Source organism: Macrobrachium rosenbergii, chromosome 20 (genome assembly GCF_040412425.1).
Source record: "Macrobrachium rosenbergii isolate ZJJX-2024 chromosome 20, ASM4041242v1, whole genome shotgun sequence".
Lineage (NCBI taxonomy): Eukaryota > Metazoa > Arthropoda > Malacostraca > Decapoda > Palaemonidae > Macrobrachium > Macrobrachium rosenbergii.
In genome coordinates this window covers 35,773,062-35,790,000 of record NC_089760.1, presented here as the reverse complement: position 1 = coordinate 35,790,000, position 16,939 = coordinate 35,773,062, and the positions used below count along the sequence as shown (strand labels likewise).

General features: G+C 35.7%; 1 protein-coding gene across 1 annotated transcript in view; it reads left to right on the top strand.

Moving 5' to 3' along the window:
• LOC136849258 (synaptic vesicular amine transporter-like) overlaps positions 1 to 4,661 on the top strand; it is a 16,827-nt gene extending 12,166 nt beyond the window's left edge. The window contains 5 exon segments of the mRNA XM_067122534.1: positions 1 to 131; positions 878 to 1,021; positions 2,422 to 2,605; positions 3,585 to 3,721; positions 4,404 to 4,661. The exon segment at positions 1 to 131 is cut by the window's left edge and continues 16 nt beyond it. Coding sequence (XP_066978635.1) covers positions 1 to 131; positions 878 to 1,021; positions 2,422 to 2,605; positions 3,585 to 3,721; positions 4,404 to 4,520 — 713 coding nt within the window. The 3' untranslated portion in view covers positions 4,521 to 4,661.
• The last annotated feature ends 12,278 nt before the right edge of the window (positions 4,662 to 16,939 follow it).

The following is a 16,939-nucleotide window of genomic DNA, read 5'->3' as shown; positions in this document are numbered from 1 at the left end:
CACCTTTGAGTGGTTTGATCAGAGATCCTTACATCTTGATTACTGCTGGCGCTGTGATGGTCTCCACCTCAGCCATGGCAGTGTTAGAACCCTGCCTTCCGATCTGGCTCACTGACACTCTGCATCCTCAGGTAAGAGACCGTTTTTTACATCAGACACACATCCCGGAGCTGCCAATAGTAGTTGGGTAAAATTAAAACCCACTGTGCTATATGGTATGAGTCTTCATAAGAATGATAAATACTCTATCTTCTTTTACTGTAGTACTTTAGGTTATGCTGAAATAGGCTGTTAATTGTCTTTTCTTTTCAAAGACACGTCTCAAGTCCTGCACGTTTTTTTGTTATCTGAACGTTAAAATATATTATAAGTTTAAATTTCATGCTTTTTAACACCAGTATTTACGAAGCAAGAGTAATCTGCAAAGTGCATATCTTGCAAATTATGCAACATCCCTTGCTCTAAGCAGAAATATGCGATAACAGTCTAAAATCGATAACATTTGTATGTAGCCTTTTAAAGCATCAAAATCCACTGGTGAAAAGATTACATCTTCTACTTCGCTGTTGGAGGAAATTTAGAAAGGAGAAACTTTGAATAATAGAATCAGTTCGAATAGTAAATCATTTACGCGTAAAAAATAGACTCCATTTTGGTCTCCCTTTAAGAATACACTCATGCTTTGTACCAAAACCTCAGGAGCAATTGAATAACTTTTGTCTTCAGAGCGCATTAAGATATCCCTAACGAAGGAAAACCAGTGATATTCAGCACTTCAACACCACATCTTGTGAGAACTATGGGATTTGTTTAGTTTTCTGATGAACAAAAGAGGCTCGGCAGAAAGAACTAGATTCTCTTTTTTTCTGCTTTTCAGAAATGGCAGCTTGGAACAGTCTTCATCCCTGACAGCATTGGGTACCTAGTGGGGACAAGTTGTACTGCCGGTTCGTCGTACAGAATTGGACGCTGGAGAGCAGCAGTTATAGCGATGATGATGGTGACATTTGCATCGGCTACAGTAGGTTAAAGTAAAGTTTTGTACAGAGTGATCCGAATGAGAGCTGGCTATGATTGCCTTGTGGTGAACCTTGTGGATGAGTACTTGGCATGATCACATTTATCCTAATGAAAAACTCAACTGTTTGTTCACTTGAAATGTGACGGGAACTAGTTGAAACTTCCCATTACTAATATTGTTGGTCCTCTAAAACGCGTCTAAAAGTGAAAGTAGTATTAGACGTGAAATTTTTTTTTTCTTCAGCTGATATATTTAAGCTTTAAGCTTCATCCTTAGATGTCATTAATTTGAACATTAACTTCGTCTTCTTGCCAGGTACTATATACTCACATCTACAGATCTTGGAGGTTGCAATTTGTTTTCTTCCTACATGGCAATCCTTCTTACCTTTCCACTGAGCTGACTGATAAACCCTTTTCATCTCGCTTGGTCAGACCGTCCCAAAATAACCACCTTGAAAGTAGCAATTTTCCATTTTGTCTTAGATGCTGACTTTTTCCTCTTGCCCCCTCCTTTCCTTGCTTTTATTTTACCTTCCAAAATAAGCAGGTTTCTCTCTTTCTTCAAGGTTATATACTCGTAGAGGGGTACTGCCGTCAGTGCACCTCATGCAGTGCACTGTAGGCATTACTTTAGGTTCTTCGCAGGGTGCCTTTGGCCCCTAGCTGCAACCCTTTTTGTTCTTTTTACTGTACCTCCTTTCATATTCTCTTTCTTCCATCTTACTTTCCACCCTCTCCTAACAATTGATTCATAGTGCAAATGCTTTGAGGTTTTCTTCCTGTTACACCTTTCAAATCTTTTACTGTACTATCAATTTCCGGTTTAGCGCTGAATGACTTCATAGGTCCCAGTGCTTGGCCTTTGGCCTAATTTCTATACTCAATTCAATTCAATTCAAGGTTAGATTACAATTATCTTTCATTTTTTCCTTTCAAGTTAGGGTTATATAAGGGGCATATAAAGATGGTATTCACATTTACAAAGTCCTAAGGCTAATTGCCTGAAGCCTTATGTTTTCTCATCTGGACATCTTAATTTCCATCACATAATAAGAATATTCTTCATGGTGGAAAATTACTTTATTTTATTATAAAAAATATTTGCCACCATAATGAAATTGACAGTTTGGTGCCTTTTGTGATACTACCAGATTCTATGTACAGATACGATATATAAATTACTCTACGTATATTCATAAATACAGGTTAGGTTTGCATCCCTTGCAGAACTAGAAATGTGCAGTATCAGTTAAATATTTTAATAAAATGTGACATCTGTTGACCACTGCATTAACAAAGATGCTGCATCCCCTGACATACGTATAAAACCGCTCATAAATATTACGGTTTTTGGAAACCTTTGTTTTATTTACAAATTCGATTTCTTGCGAATATCAGGTACCCGAGGCAAGGTCAATGCTGGCCCTTGCAGGACCACACTTCTTCCTTGGCATGGGCGTTGGCACCGTCGATGCTGCCCTGATGCCCTTGTTGGCTGCCATAGTGGACGCTCGCCATGTAGCCGCTTATGGAGCTGTTTATTCCATAGCCCAGGCAGCTGTGGCCCTAGCTTATGGATTCGGTAACTTTGTTTTATTCTATTTTGCAAATACTACAGTTTCTGATGAAATCGTTTGTAACTTTGTTTAGTTCAGTTTTGCAAATATTACAGTTTCTGATGAAACCCTTAGTAACTTCGTTTAGTTCAGTTTTGCAAATAGTACAGTTTCTGATGAAACCCTTGGTAACTTTGTTTAGTTCAGTTTTGCAAATATTACATTTTCTGATGAAAGCCTTGGTAACTTTGTTTAGCTCAGTTTTGCAAATATTACAGTTTCGGATGAAACCGTTGGTAACTTTGTTTAGTTCAGTTTTGCAAATATTACAGTTTCTGATGAAACCCTTAGTAACTTTGTTTAGTTCAGTTTTGCAAATATTACAGTTTCTGATGAAACCCTTGGTAACTTTGTTTAGTTCAGTTTTGCAAATATTACAGTTTCTGATGAAACCCTTGGTAACTTTGTTTAGCTCAGTTTTGCAAATATTACAGTTTCGGATGAAACCCTTGGTAACTTTGTTTAGTTCAGTTTTGCAAATATTACAGTTTCTGATGAAACCCTTGGTAACTTTGTTTAGTTCAGTTTTGCAAATATTACAGCTTCTGATGAAACCCTTGGTAACTTTGTTTAGTTCAGTTTTGCAAATAGTACAGTTTCTGATGAAACCCTTGGTAACTTTGTTTAGCTCAGTTTTGCAAATATTACAGTTTCTGATGAAACCCTTGGTAACTTTGTTTAGCTCAGTTTTGCAAATATTACAGTTTCTGATGAAACCTTTGGTAACTTTGTTTAGTTCAGTTTTACAAATATTACAGTTTCTGATGAAACCTTTGGTAACTTTGTTTAGTTCAGTTTTACAAATATTACAGTTTCTGATGAAACCTTGCATTAATATATCTCTCTTAACTTGAAGTATCTTCCATCAAAGTAGACAAGAACATCAGAATCAAATTTCCTCTTGAAGAAGTTGACAGAATCAACAGGATCGCTTTAACATTTCAGGTCCACTAGTGGGAGGAGCAGTAGTTCGACAGATAGGTTTCCCTTGGCTTATGAGGGGCGTAGCCATCCTGAATCTCTGCTATTGTCCTCTTCTTTTTATACTCACGACGTTTAACCATGATCCATCAGAATCTCAGGTAGGCTATGCATTTTCAAAACCTCAGAGTTGTTTCATGTGGTCTTCCGTCAGTTCTTTGCTTGATATTTGTCTCGGGGTAAGATGCATGTATTAGGTCTACAGTTTCGTGTATCAGTTTACAAATACCCCTTTCTTTTTCAGTAGGTTCTATAAATTTTTAATGTAAATTATGTTCCTGATGTGCGTGTTTATCTCTACACATTTTTGTTAAGGTTTAGATGGCTATTCCTTTCAAATACCTCTGCAAAGATTGGTAAAGGAGGTTTTTGTCATCGAAATAGTTTGCTTTGATTTTATTACAACAGCTTTCACGGTAAAGTTTTGAAATGGTTAAATTCTAATTAGTACTAATTACTGAGGTGTCTTATAAAAACTACCTGACAACACCGTTAAAGTTGACAGTATCAAAAGTGGTCAGAACTAAGGTTATGATCATATTTTATTCTTTTTGCGTTTTCTCATTCAGCTTTCCTTAGTTTATGTCCAGATGACATTGACTTGACCAATAAAGTAAAGGAAATTCCATCAGCCAATTCATGCAAGGTAAAGTAAATCAAAGAAGTAATCTTACACACAAAATAAATAGTCTGTAACCCTGTCTTCCTTGTGAGTAAAGCCAGTCCTTCCTCGTGAACCCAGATAAAAGCCTTATAGTTTGTTGCTAATTTCCTTTATTTCAGGCTATTCTGATGGCAGCCCCTGATCCTAATGACTACACTTGTCACACTACTGCCAGTGTTCAGCCACGGGAGGCGTCTTTGAGGTATCAGCAACTTTTCCATGAAGAAGAGGATTAAGAAGAGCCTTAGGCTACAGATATAACGGTAACGAAAGGAGAGGCTTGAAAACTTCACAAAGAATTTCATAGTCCTGCCTTTGAAATTGTCAGCTGTGCTTGTCTATGAAACCTTATCCTAAAAGTTTTTTGCAATCTAGTGCTTTCAATAGATGCAACAGCTTTTATGATTTCTTTTCAAGTGTACTCTTATGCAGAAATGGATGACAGAAATGGAAAGTCCTTTCTGGATACCCTGCTAAGAAGTAGGAATGAATCAAAGTGAGGAACATATGCTTGGGGTGCCAACATTGAGTCTTCAGCGTAGAAGGAAGTGACGAAAAATAACAGGAGGATATACGAGGATAGGATCTGACCAAACACTGCAAGTTATGGTAACTAATTGCGATGACAGGATTATATCTGTTTTTTTTATTGAAGGCCGTGTGGCATTATTTGCTAAATACGAGTGTCTACTGTGCTGAGATTAGATTGTTTACTGAAATCATAAAATGTTTCAGAAAAAAATTAATGCTATTTTCGTATCTTTGATACAGATAATGCTTTACATCCAAAGTGCATGCTGAAGTGTTATCAGTCAAGATATTCTAAGTGGAAAAGGCTTAAATAATTTGTATCTCCATAAAGCAGATTGTTGATGAAGCTTAATGCTGGTTAAAGGTTTAACGTTAATGTTATTATTTTAGCTCGGAATGGAAATGTTTCATGGTTGCATAAATGTCAGCTCTCCGAACGAATTATTGGTGCATTTACTTTCTGAAGGATATGAATTGAGTAATGCTGGCATCATTTCAAAGTGAAATAATAATTCATGGATGTGAGACTCATGAGTGTCTGCATTCTAACTCGCATTATGAAGCAGTTCTTGTCCTCGCCAAACGCAGTGTTGTTGATGCACTGTGGAAAGCAGAACTTGGATTTTGGTGCTTAGTGTTTAGGATTTTCCTTGGCTCCAGATCCCATCTCTGCAGACCGTGAGGTCCAAAGTTCCACATCTGTACAGTGTGAATTGATAATATTAATAATCCCATTCCACAACACGGAGAACGTCTTTTTGAACTTGGCGAACACTATTAACTATGTTGTCGTACAAATATAAATGTTCCTAAATGGATATTACTGTTGTTCATGCTTATCTTTTACTGGATACTTAATGTGACTTACATTTCTCTTGTTGAGTGCATGTTGTTCACACAGTTATCATAACTTAGTTTAAGTGAAATGCAGTGAGGTGTCTGCTTGATAAATTCATCTTGGTTTATTACCTGTGTCGAAGGAAGAACAACTGTAGAATGAGAAGGACATTCTGTCAAGTGAAGGCAGATGAGAAGACTTCTGGTGTTACTGGAAGAAAATGCCTCACTGTGCAATTACACACGTTAGCGTTCATGTTAACAAATGTATCTGGAATATATCATTGAATTTTATATCTCTTTGTATATGTGTACTGTGAGTAAGAGTTATATTATATAGGGTAAAATTACACAATTACCTGTGAATGAGAGTTATATTACATAGGGTAAAATTACACAATTACCAGGACTTTTTACAATATTTCCCATGTAATTTATTACTAGCTATATATCGTCTGTAATAGAAGTGAACCAGTGATTTATGCGAACACAAACAAACTCTTCAAAAATGTGAGACTGTTACGATTAAGTAAGTAAATTATGATGAAAATTATTTGCAATCACAGTGAAGCACCATATCGTCCTGGCAGTAGTCAGCTAACTGGTGTGTAGAGTGCAACAAGTAGACTGACATTTACTTTACTGTGGACATAGTTCAGATGGCTTTCATTTACATCAAAAGTGGCTATCAATCTGTGTGGTACAGTGTTACTGCAGAGCTCCTGTAATCTTACACTTATGGGCTACGCTGTAATTTACAGTTCCCAACCCCATTCCCAAACTGATTCAGTTATTTTGAGGAATGTTCCTACATCAATTGCAGTATGGTTGTAGTTCATTCTGTGGTCCTGGAATCTAGAAACAGATTAATGACGAACAATTTCACAATTTCTGACAACACTGCTACGGCTCTAAAAGCATAATCCTAGATGTCAGAAGACTACTCAGTCATCACTACTCTATAAATATGTACTAAAAGTAAGGCTTTAATGTTATTTCCATGACCAAAGATCAGAGAGCAACATATAAGATCACATTACAGATCTTTGACTGTTCCTTTTGGTTAAAGGATAGAAGTCGTGTAATTATCTTCATAAATTGTAAATAAAAATGGGCGAATTCAAGACCCATAATAACCAAAACTGACGACAGAAGGATTTTTTCAGTCGACAAACAGCCAAATCTCTGAATACTTGGAAAGGATACCCCGTGCCAAGGATTACTGACCTAGATAAGGATAAGCAGAGAACTGGCCAAGTTCTCTGGCTAGTGGTGATCTTTAGAATGGGTCTCCAGTTGCAAAATCAAAGCAGTCACAATAAAAACAATGATAATTAGAAGAAAACATACTAAATATTTTCCTGACGAAAATACCCACTTCTAAAACTTCACAGGATGCCAAACAGACATCTGAATTCACCATTATAAATGATTTATAAGAACAAATTGCCAGGGTTCATGCAACCTCTCCAGAAGCTCTTCACAGAAAATCGTATTCGCTAAACCAATCTGCTTGTCATTGTCAGGGGAGATGTACTTCAATATATATATATTTTTTTTTCTCTTCAAAGTAAATTATTTCGTGGACAGAAGTTTGTCTGACAAATCACAGTAACCACAAGAAATGGAACAATGCATTTTAAGGTGGAATGTTACAGTAACAGTTGCTTTTCTTTGATATATTTAATTATTTAACTTAAAAAGCTGAATTTTGTAAAAATGAAGCGCACTTATCTCAAGAATGAACATTTTCTGGGATCTATTCAGTTCATAACTGATTTTGAAGAACACTGGGAAGGAAAAATAGGATATGCTTGTGGGTTAGCCGAGGTGCATGACAAGAGAACAGATAGCACAGGCTAAATCTTGACAGGCTGAGATTTAGAAACAAGAAAGCATTGTAGTGCTAGGTGACTTAAATGCAAGGGTGGTAGACAGAGTAAAGGATTGTGCAGCTGATATGCATGTATTGCGCTCCTAGAATGAATATTTGGAAAAGTGATCTTACAAGGGTTTAATTTTGGGAATATATCGTTTTCAAAGAAGACTACTTTTTTGTTAGACTATTTTAGTACAATAGATGGAAGAACAAGTTGTTGGATGTACTGGTGAAAAGACAAATGACTGGAAGTGTATCTTGATTTGTTATCTTCCTGAAATGAAATGAAGATGAAAGTAGAACGTTATTTTAGAAGGGGGGAAAAGTTTCAGCGTTCTTTTCAATGTAATTCAGACAAGGGAGTGAGAATGTCAAATGAAAATATGAATGAGAACGTGAATTAATGTTAAGGATGGGGTCACTGGAGTGAACCAGAAGTTTCACTTTCCTACCTTTCCACGGACCAAGAGTTGAAGAAAGAGTTGAAGAATATGTATATATATATATATATATATATATATATATATATATATATATATATATATATATATATATATATTATATATGTATATATATACATACATACATGCATGCATTCATACATACTTAGCCGTTTTGCCTAACAGGAGCAGCTTCTGTTAGGAAGTCTTCCTATACTTATGTAAGTATGAACTTAGGAAAAACTGCATTTACACACATATATGAGTATTAATCTACTTCCTAGTTTTATAAGAGAATATAACAATCGAGGCTGGAGTTGAGTATATTCCCTAATAAATAAATAATGTTCCTAAAGTATTCAGAGGTATTTCTAAAGCAAATAGCATTATGTAGCAGATACTACTTTCTGATGACTTTCCTACTGCATGTTTGGAGAAATAAAGTGTATAAAAGAACTGTAACTAATTCATTTTGTCCCTAAAAAAAACTTGTGTATAATTTATCATAACTCGAATTTACGGTAATATTATTTATTTTATGACCTCATTCGTATTTCCGCTAGGCCCAGAATGATTTTGAGCTCAGTATGTTCGATACGTGCAGTAATGAATATTTAGCGAATTATTACCTTAGTTTGTATGATTTATATTGCCATTCAAGTACGCTTGTGTTTATTTATGATTGGATCTATTTGTATTTATTTGTTATCCTCTGTTTTCTGTTTTCTCATTTTCACGTACATAGGTTCCATTTAGTGTAAGCTTGCTCTGTACGCTGAGATCCATTTATAGTGCCTTTTTATTAATAATAATAATAATAATAATAATAACAGTAGTAATGGTAATTCGTTGTGCAGTGTTGCCACACTCAGGGGTTCTTTTATGTAAATTGCTTTTATTTTATTTTTTTTTTTTGTAATATCCTTCTCCCATCAGGAAGCGGAAGCAGTGAACTTCCAGGGAGGCCATTAGTATTTATACGAATATACGCTCAATAAATACACAACTTTCTCAAACACATACCAGATATCTTAATTAATATTGCCCTTTTTATTTCGCTCTTTTTTTATAAACTATGTCTCCATCAACACTATTATTACTCTCTTGTTTGGCAGATATTCTCCTCATTGTTCGAGTAACTGTTTTATGGCAATCTCGTTCGTTTTACTTTGCTTCATCGAGTATCATTTTCGTCTTGTTTCCCAAAAGAAATATTTCCCCATCAGTAGTACAAAGTACAAACTCTCTTGCCTTTTGCATTGCCCAGTTTTACGGGATCCAGGTTTGTCTATCTTTGATTGACTAACTTGTCATTAGACAGGCTTACTAGTCATATACGGCTCTTTTTAGTCTAGCAAGTTCCAAAGTTGAGTGAAAACACCAAGCGCTTAGTCAGTAATCGTTTAGAACAAGAGAAAGGACAATATAGTCTCAACAGCTGAGAACAGTGAGCCATAGGAAAGAATGCCTATTCTGATAATTGCGAAAGTAACTCGATCAACAAGCAACCTTGGTTTGAAGAGGTTTAGTCTTATATGCAGCTGGTCACTCATTCAGCTCCTAAAATTAAACGGTCTGTTAAGCCAGTTAGCGAAGGGACATTCCACTGTCGTCTTTGGAACGTCAGTTTTTTAAAATTTCCTAATTCATTCAAGTTTCAGTGTTATGCATCGTCGTTTTTTTCTTTCCAGTCATACTTTACCTTGTACTGAAGGTTTTAACTTGTCATTTTTCCAACAAAGTTACAAATTCAATCGACAAGCAAAACCGAGGAGACGATGAGAGTAGTGATGGCCTTCAAAAATCTATTTCGCTTTAAATTTTTTAAAATACATTACTAATATCATTTTGTTAACCTTTTGAGGGCAACTAAACAACAGGCTTTTGAAGGCCACCACGCACAAAAATTAACATTTACCTTCCATTCATAAAAGAAGAATCACAACCTCTACATAGAATCCAACATCTACATAGAACCCTACGGTGTTGTTTGATATTCATTCTTCCAAATAATAATTTGAGTCGGTGAGTATTTCACTCTCTCTTGGTTAAGACAGACGAAACCTACGCCTGTTGTACCTGAGCTCCGTGTGAAAAATACGATTACAATTGTGACTTGGGTTGTTTGTAAGAGAAAGACAGTTTATGAGTTAACTGGCTTTGCCTCGGCAACTGAAATCACCTCTCCGAGATCCTCTTGTCTTAATCAGGGAAGGCTGTGCCTTGGGAACTGAGGATTGATAGCTCGCATGCTTTATTTCTAACCCCCTCTTTCACACCCTTGGCTGCAACCCATTATAGTCTGCAAAAGAAAAGATACATTATTTGTACGTAAATCAACACGACCATTAGGGAATTCCAGAAAACGGGCAGAAAATTGTCCCGCCACCGACGAGAGGGAGAGGGAGAGAGACTAGTACAGCAAAAGCTATCCAATAAATGTCACCTTGAAATTCCAAAGTACTGCAGTAAAGAAACACGTACTTTGGCGAAGCGAATACTGATGACTAAGGTCTTGATAGTATGTTCAGACACGTAAAATTTTTTAGAAGTATGCTAAATTGTATACCATTTGTTTGCTTTTAACTTTCTGAGATGATTCAAAACATGACTTCGAAACATGATTGCCTGTAATTCAAGACATTACCCTCAAGGCTAATGGTTGAACATGATTAGGTCTATGTAACATTATAATAACGATGAAAATGAGGTAAGGCTAATTGTAGGTTTTATATAAACGATTTTTTACAACCCCAAATATTCCTGACTCACCAGAAACAGTCCTAATATTCCGTTACGGCCAAGAGTCACTGTCACTTGCTCTGCCGTAGACTTCCCGCCAAAACATTTATCATTACGGCTCAGCATATATATATATATATATATATATATATATATATATATATATATATATATATATATATATATATATATATATATATATATATATATATATATATATAGCTTAATAATTTCAATTGAGATTTACTTGTTGCAGTACTTAGACTTTATTGCTTTATCGCTGGATGATAACAAGAGAGCAATCCTTAATCACGGGAAACACATTTATTATTACTTTCCTGCATCAAATACCGATAGATAGCCTAATGCATGTCACACACACTACATGCTAGCGAAAATGTTTTGGTGTGTTGTCTTGGTTAACTTAGACTTCCGACTGAATTACATTTATCCAGTGCTCTCAGCCTGTCTTATTTTCTCTCTGAAACCCGAAAACTTTCCTGAAGTACGAGGAAGACAAATTCATATGTTTCAACTACAATCAGAAAAGTAAGGCAAAATACGTTACTATATGTATGACTTTGCGTCCCCCCAAAACCTCAAACTGTGATTGGCTGCTGCCTTGTAAGGCGGAATGCCAACCAATAATAAAGCAGCATTTTACTAACGTCATCAGGCCACCAAGGTTTCTCAGATACATTCCAGGGTGGATATAAATAGTTGCCTTGATTTCCAGTTGAGCCTTTTTATTACAATTAAAAATCATTTGCTAATTCTTTGTAGGGAATCTTTCAAAGTAATTCAGTATATTTCACCTTACGTTGTGTAATTATACTTAATAAGTGCTGGAAATCTTGATTTCATGTAAATTGTTTCCAGTTGCAAAGCTTTGTCTAGACTCTAATGGATAGAGGTAGCATCCCAGTGCTTGCGCCAGTGTCATTGGCGCTGTCATTGTGTTTGACATGTATTAGCTATCTTAAAGCCGGCTTGCCTTCGTTAATGATGCACGGAGTGTCACAATAGGAGCATCACTTGTTTCTGCGCCTACACCAATATCATACTAAATCTTGAGTCACAACTTATGTAGTACGAAGCAGCACAGAAGGCTGAGAAAATGCGCAGTGTACAGTAAAAATAAAAAGTACACACAGATACATATATACTGTATACATATATATATATATATATATATATATATATATATATATATATATATATATATATATATATATATATATATATATATATATATTATATAATATATATATATGTGTGTGTGTGTGTGTGTGTGTGTACAGGTATATTGTATGTTACATGAAGATTTGCATAAATGTGAGAACGCCATATTGTGAAATAATACCCAACAAATTATTTGCCGGGAGACAAAAAACGTGCCTTCCTCAGTGGATTGCCAATAGCTAATCTTACCCTTCAGGGCAAGATATTATTCCTCGGTCTAGTTTCTGAAGGAGTCAACTTCTTTTCATATCCTTTTGAAAGCATCCCTCTCAAGGTCATGATGATTAAGTGAATCTTCAGGAGAATCATCTCCTTTGCAACCTTCCTTTTTTTGACGCCTGATCCTTCCGGGAAGTACACTATATGGTCTGCTGCTCTTCCCTCTGCAACTAATAACAGCACGAGTCGGAATGCAAGAAAGCAGTTCCAGTGAGGCATTGCAGAATGCACTGTACATGCAATGATACATAGTGATTTTATGATTTTATTACATGCAGTACAGTATGTTTATGGGGGCTGAAGATATTACTTAACTGTGTAAGGGGAACGAATATTGCCTTAAACAGAGACCAAATTTTATGCTTCTTATGCATTTGCAACGTGCAAGGAACCAGTTCCGAAAAAAATATGGTTTATATACGTGTGTATATAAATATATACATACCGTATATATATATATATATATATATATATATATATATATATATATATATATATATATATATATATATATTGTGACGAAGTGTCCAGTGTCTGTTCTTCAAATCAAACCTGATATCTACGTGCTTGTCCCGGAGTCTAGTGCACCATTTATATATGGTGACCCCGGAGTGTCCAGTGTCTGTTCTTTAAATCAAACCTGGTATCTAAGTGCTTGATATTTGATTACCAAACTTACCATTTATTCAACAATTATAGTTACCTCACAAAAGCCAGACACCTGAACCCTCATCACACATACAAGACGACTGATTTCTCTAAAGGCAACAGTGATCCCTTATAAAACTTATCAATCATGAAAGAAAGCAGATAAAGTTTGTTAAATGGGTGTGAGGTAAAATCTAAGGGCATCACTCCATTAACATTATAAAAGTTCAAATATTTCTCTTTATTTCATTTCCCTGGTTCGAGCTCACTTCAATTACTTGAAGGAAAACATCTCACTTACCACTCTATCTCTAATTCAAATCAAAATTACTGGTGGGTCAATGAATTAAACTCTGATATAATATTTTAAATACAAAAGTTTATTTCTAAATTCAAAGATTATACATGACATTAACAGTCTCAGGGAAATTTATTATTACTTGAAAAATTGGATTAAATCTGAATTAATCATCATTCAAAATTAAATCAGAAATTAATTTATTAATTAATCAAAAGGGTTATTCAAGAAGAATTTAAATTGTTGAGTAACAAAACTTCAATTCCCAAGTGTTAAACAAAATAAGGCAAATAAATCAATCATGTAAAAATGTGGATACAAAAGACACAGGAATATATACTCTGCAAAAAGATTAAATATCAAAAAATGTAAAGCAGAAATTAAGGCAATAGCAAATACATCACATATATGCATAAAAGAAAAATTCTTCAAAAGATAAAGCATAAAACATATAACACGAAAAAAATATTAAAAAAGTGAAAAGGTATCTTTACATATAACCACTGCAGATATTATTTTAGTGCACTAAAACCAGTAATTATGTTACCATACCTTGGTACCAAATTGCTTCGTGTTTTTAACCAGGCGCCGTTACACACACACTTAATAAAATACACTGTTCAGATAACTCAGATACATTTACTAAGGAATTAAACAGTTAAAGGATATGAGTGACCATCGTCTATCTAAATATCAATTACGTTAAAACAGGACATTCGTAAAAAGCAGGAGAGAGAGAGAGAGAGAGAGAGAGAGAGAGACGCGGAGCGAAAAAATGCAGCCCTTTGTATATATATATATATATATATATATATATATATATATATATATATATATATATATATATATATATATAGAATGTTATATGTGAAATAAACATTCATAGAACCCTTTTTCCAAACTTACCTAGCAAAAGTCGCTGAGGTTGGTAGCTGACCAAAGTGAACTAACTCTCTCTCTCTCTCTCTCTCTCTCTCTCTCTCTCTCTCTCTCTCTCTCTCTCTCTCTCTCTCTTAAATTCTGGTACAATTCTACATCAAAACGGGTATGTTTGAATCAAACCTGGGATACAAAAATAGACTTTATTTCGTACATCCAACATGAGATTGATTAAATAAAAAATGAGCAAATAGCAGGTTATTAAACTCCCACTTACAACGTCACTAAAACATGAGTGATAATAAAAGAGAAACCAAAATCCTTCCCCCACATTGATGCTAAGTGTCTCATACTAACACAAAAGTCCATTAGTCAGACACAATAAAGAATAAGGACAGATGTCTAAGACAGTCACCCCCGACCATTGTCCTTGCTATTTGCACACTTGTGCGTGGTTTATCCCAGTAACATCTGTCAATCAAAGAAACATTCTATATTATTTTGAATATGAGATAATGCGGGATATTTCCCATAATGTAATTAAAACCCAAATAAAGAAAATGCGCAAATAAGAAGAAAAACCCCAAGCCTTAAGAAATGATAAAATATACGGCAAGGCATTGAATGTTCACCCTTAAGCTTACCTTTCCAGCGGGTAACAGAGAGCTTACCTTTCCACCAGCTCCAACAATCACAATGCCCCATATTTCACAAAAGATCTCGCATTTGCCTTATCGGCCACACCCATTCGAACATACGAACATACGTCACCGAAGTGACACTCCCTTCAAGTCCGGATCTGTAACCGGATAAGGCTTCTGAATCCGAAAAACACCCAAGCATCCGCTTCTTGCCGTGTTTGACCTCTGCACAAGAGTGGCGTACGAATATTCAATAAAACATTATATATATACTGTATATGTATGTATTTATACGTATATATGCATGTGTCTGAATGGATTTCTATATATTTTTCATAAAATCTAGGTCTAATAACGGAAGTCATATATTAACACGGTGGCAAACTAGCCAGCAATGATAGCCTATATGACCGAAAAAAGATCACTTCCTGGAAGACAATACCCATTGGTGCACGAAAATTGACAATAGGTTCCATGGTCCTCATCCCATCGATTGCGTGCCGTGCTTGCTTGGTCAAACCCGTGTTGAATGGACCATAAAAACAGACATAGCTGTAGTATCACACCAAAACGTATTTGTCATGATCAGAATGACCCTATAATTCAGGTGGAAGGACCTTTAACTGGTGTTACGCCGAGGAAAAAAAAATTCTTTTTTATAGGTCTGTCTATCTACCGTCAGTTAAGGAATAATTGAGTCAGTGTCTCTCTCTCTCTCTCTCTCTCTCTCTCTCTCTCTCTCTCTCTCTCTCTCTCTCTCTGTGCGTGAGCTAATGCACTTTGTTACTCCACTACCGCAATTCCTCGTTGTTTTGTATGTTTATGTAAGTTTTTTACTTTGTTCTTTGCTTCTCGCAAAATCAGATTCTTAACAAGAGAGAGAAAGAGGGATAGAGAGAGAGAGAGAATTTCTTTGTCGAATAAATGACAAAGCTGATATGTTTTCAAAAGATTCGGAGTTATATAGCGCAGCACACTCAGTCCAGTCGAACCCAGCGCGTTTTATTTCCGCTAACTCATCTCCCAAGAGACCCAGAGGAGATGGGGTAGGTCTTCACCATGCCGTAAACACAAAGAGCCTTCACAATGAGTCGTTAACGTGGGCGAATGCGTGTAGTCATCATTACTTGCTTTATCTCTGTCAGGTGATAACGCATGCATAGAACATATACAGGCGCACACCCACACACAAACATGCACAATTATACACACGTGCAAGGGCTCATTCACACGCACAAGCACACGCGCGCGCACTTAAAGATGCACGTAACTAGAGTTTGCAGGCACAAAAACATGTACATAAACAAACACGCATCGTCATTCGACATTGAAATACATTTTTGAACATTCCATCCCTTAGATCTATTCGGGTATTATTATTTTAGGAGTGTGTTGAAGGTATCTTCATTATTTCATAATTCAAATATTTGTTGGTTTTGTTTATTCATTAACATTATCATTACTTACAATGATTTCACGTAATATATATATATATATATATATATATATATATATATATATATATATATATATATATATATATATATATATATATATATATATATATATATATATGTCTTGATACTCGCTTCACTAAGAAAGAGGACGTAATTCCCCAGGAGACGGGGAGATTCGGTTGTCAATGTAAACCTAAGCGGTGAATTAGTACATAGTAATTAGTCAGGATGGAGAAATGCAAGAGGGTTGTCAACCTCACCTATAAATATTGGCTAGAAGCACCTGCAAGAGCTACCTCCCTTAACAGGGAGGAGCCGTTTGGAGGGAAAAATGGTTGCCGTTTTTAAAGAAAACTTGCATACCCTTTCCATGTCTACGAAGGATGTTGGAACATTCACTTACGAGCAAACACGCTTGAGCGTTTGCGTATTTGCATGGATGCAACAGACGTGGACAAATTTACAGTGAGACCAGAACCAAGTTAAAATGTGGTTTTTATCGTCTATTTCAGTCGTTGAATTTCGATGCTTTGCATTAGGAAGCAGTTATGTTGCGTGACAGTCTGAGTAATAAGTAAACATGGAGAGAGAGAGAGAGAGAGAGAGAGGAGCTTCAGTGGTGCAAGGTTATCCCGGTGTGGTGAGTTGCCAGTTGTCTCCAACTATCGCTGCCTTGCAAAAAATAACTACATTGCTTTTTGAAAAATATATACATCTATAACTGTAGCTATCAGTGTTTACAGAGAATGACATTAATCTGTAATTGAAGCGTTATTTGCATAAATGCTTAGGCGCATAAAAAAAAACTGTCGGGTTACGTGGGGTTCCAGAAAACTGCCGTC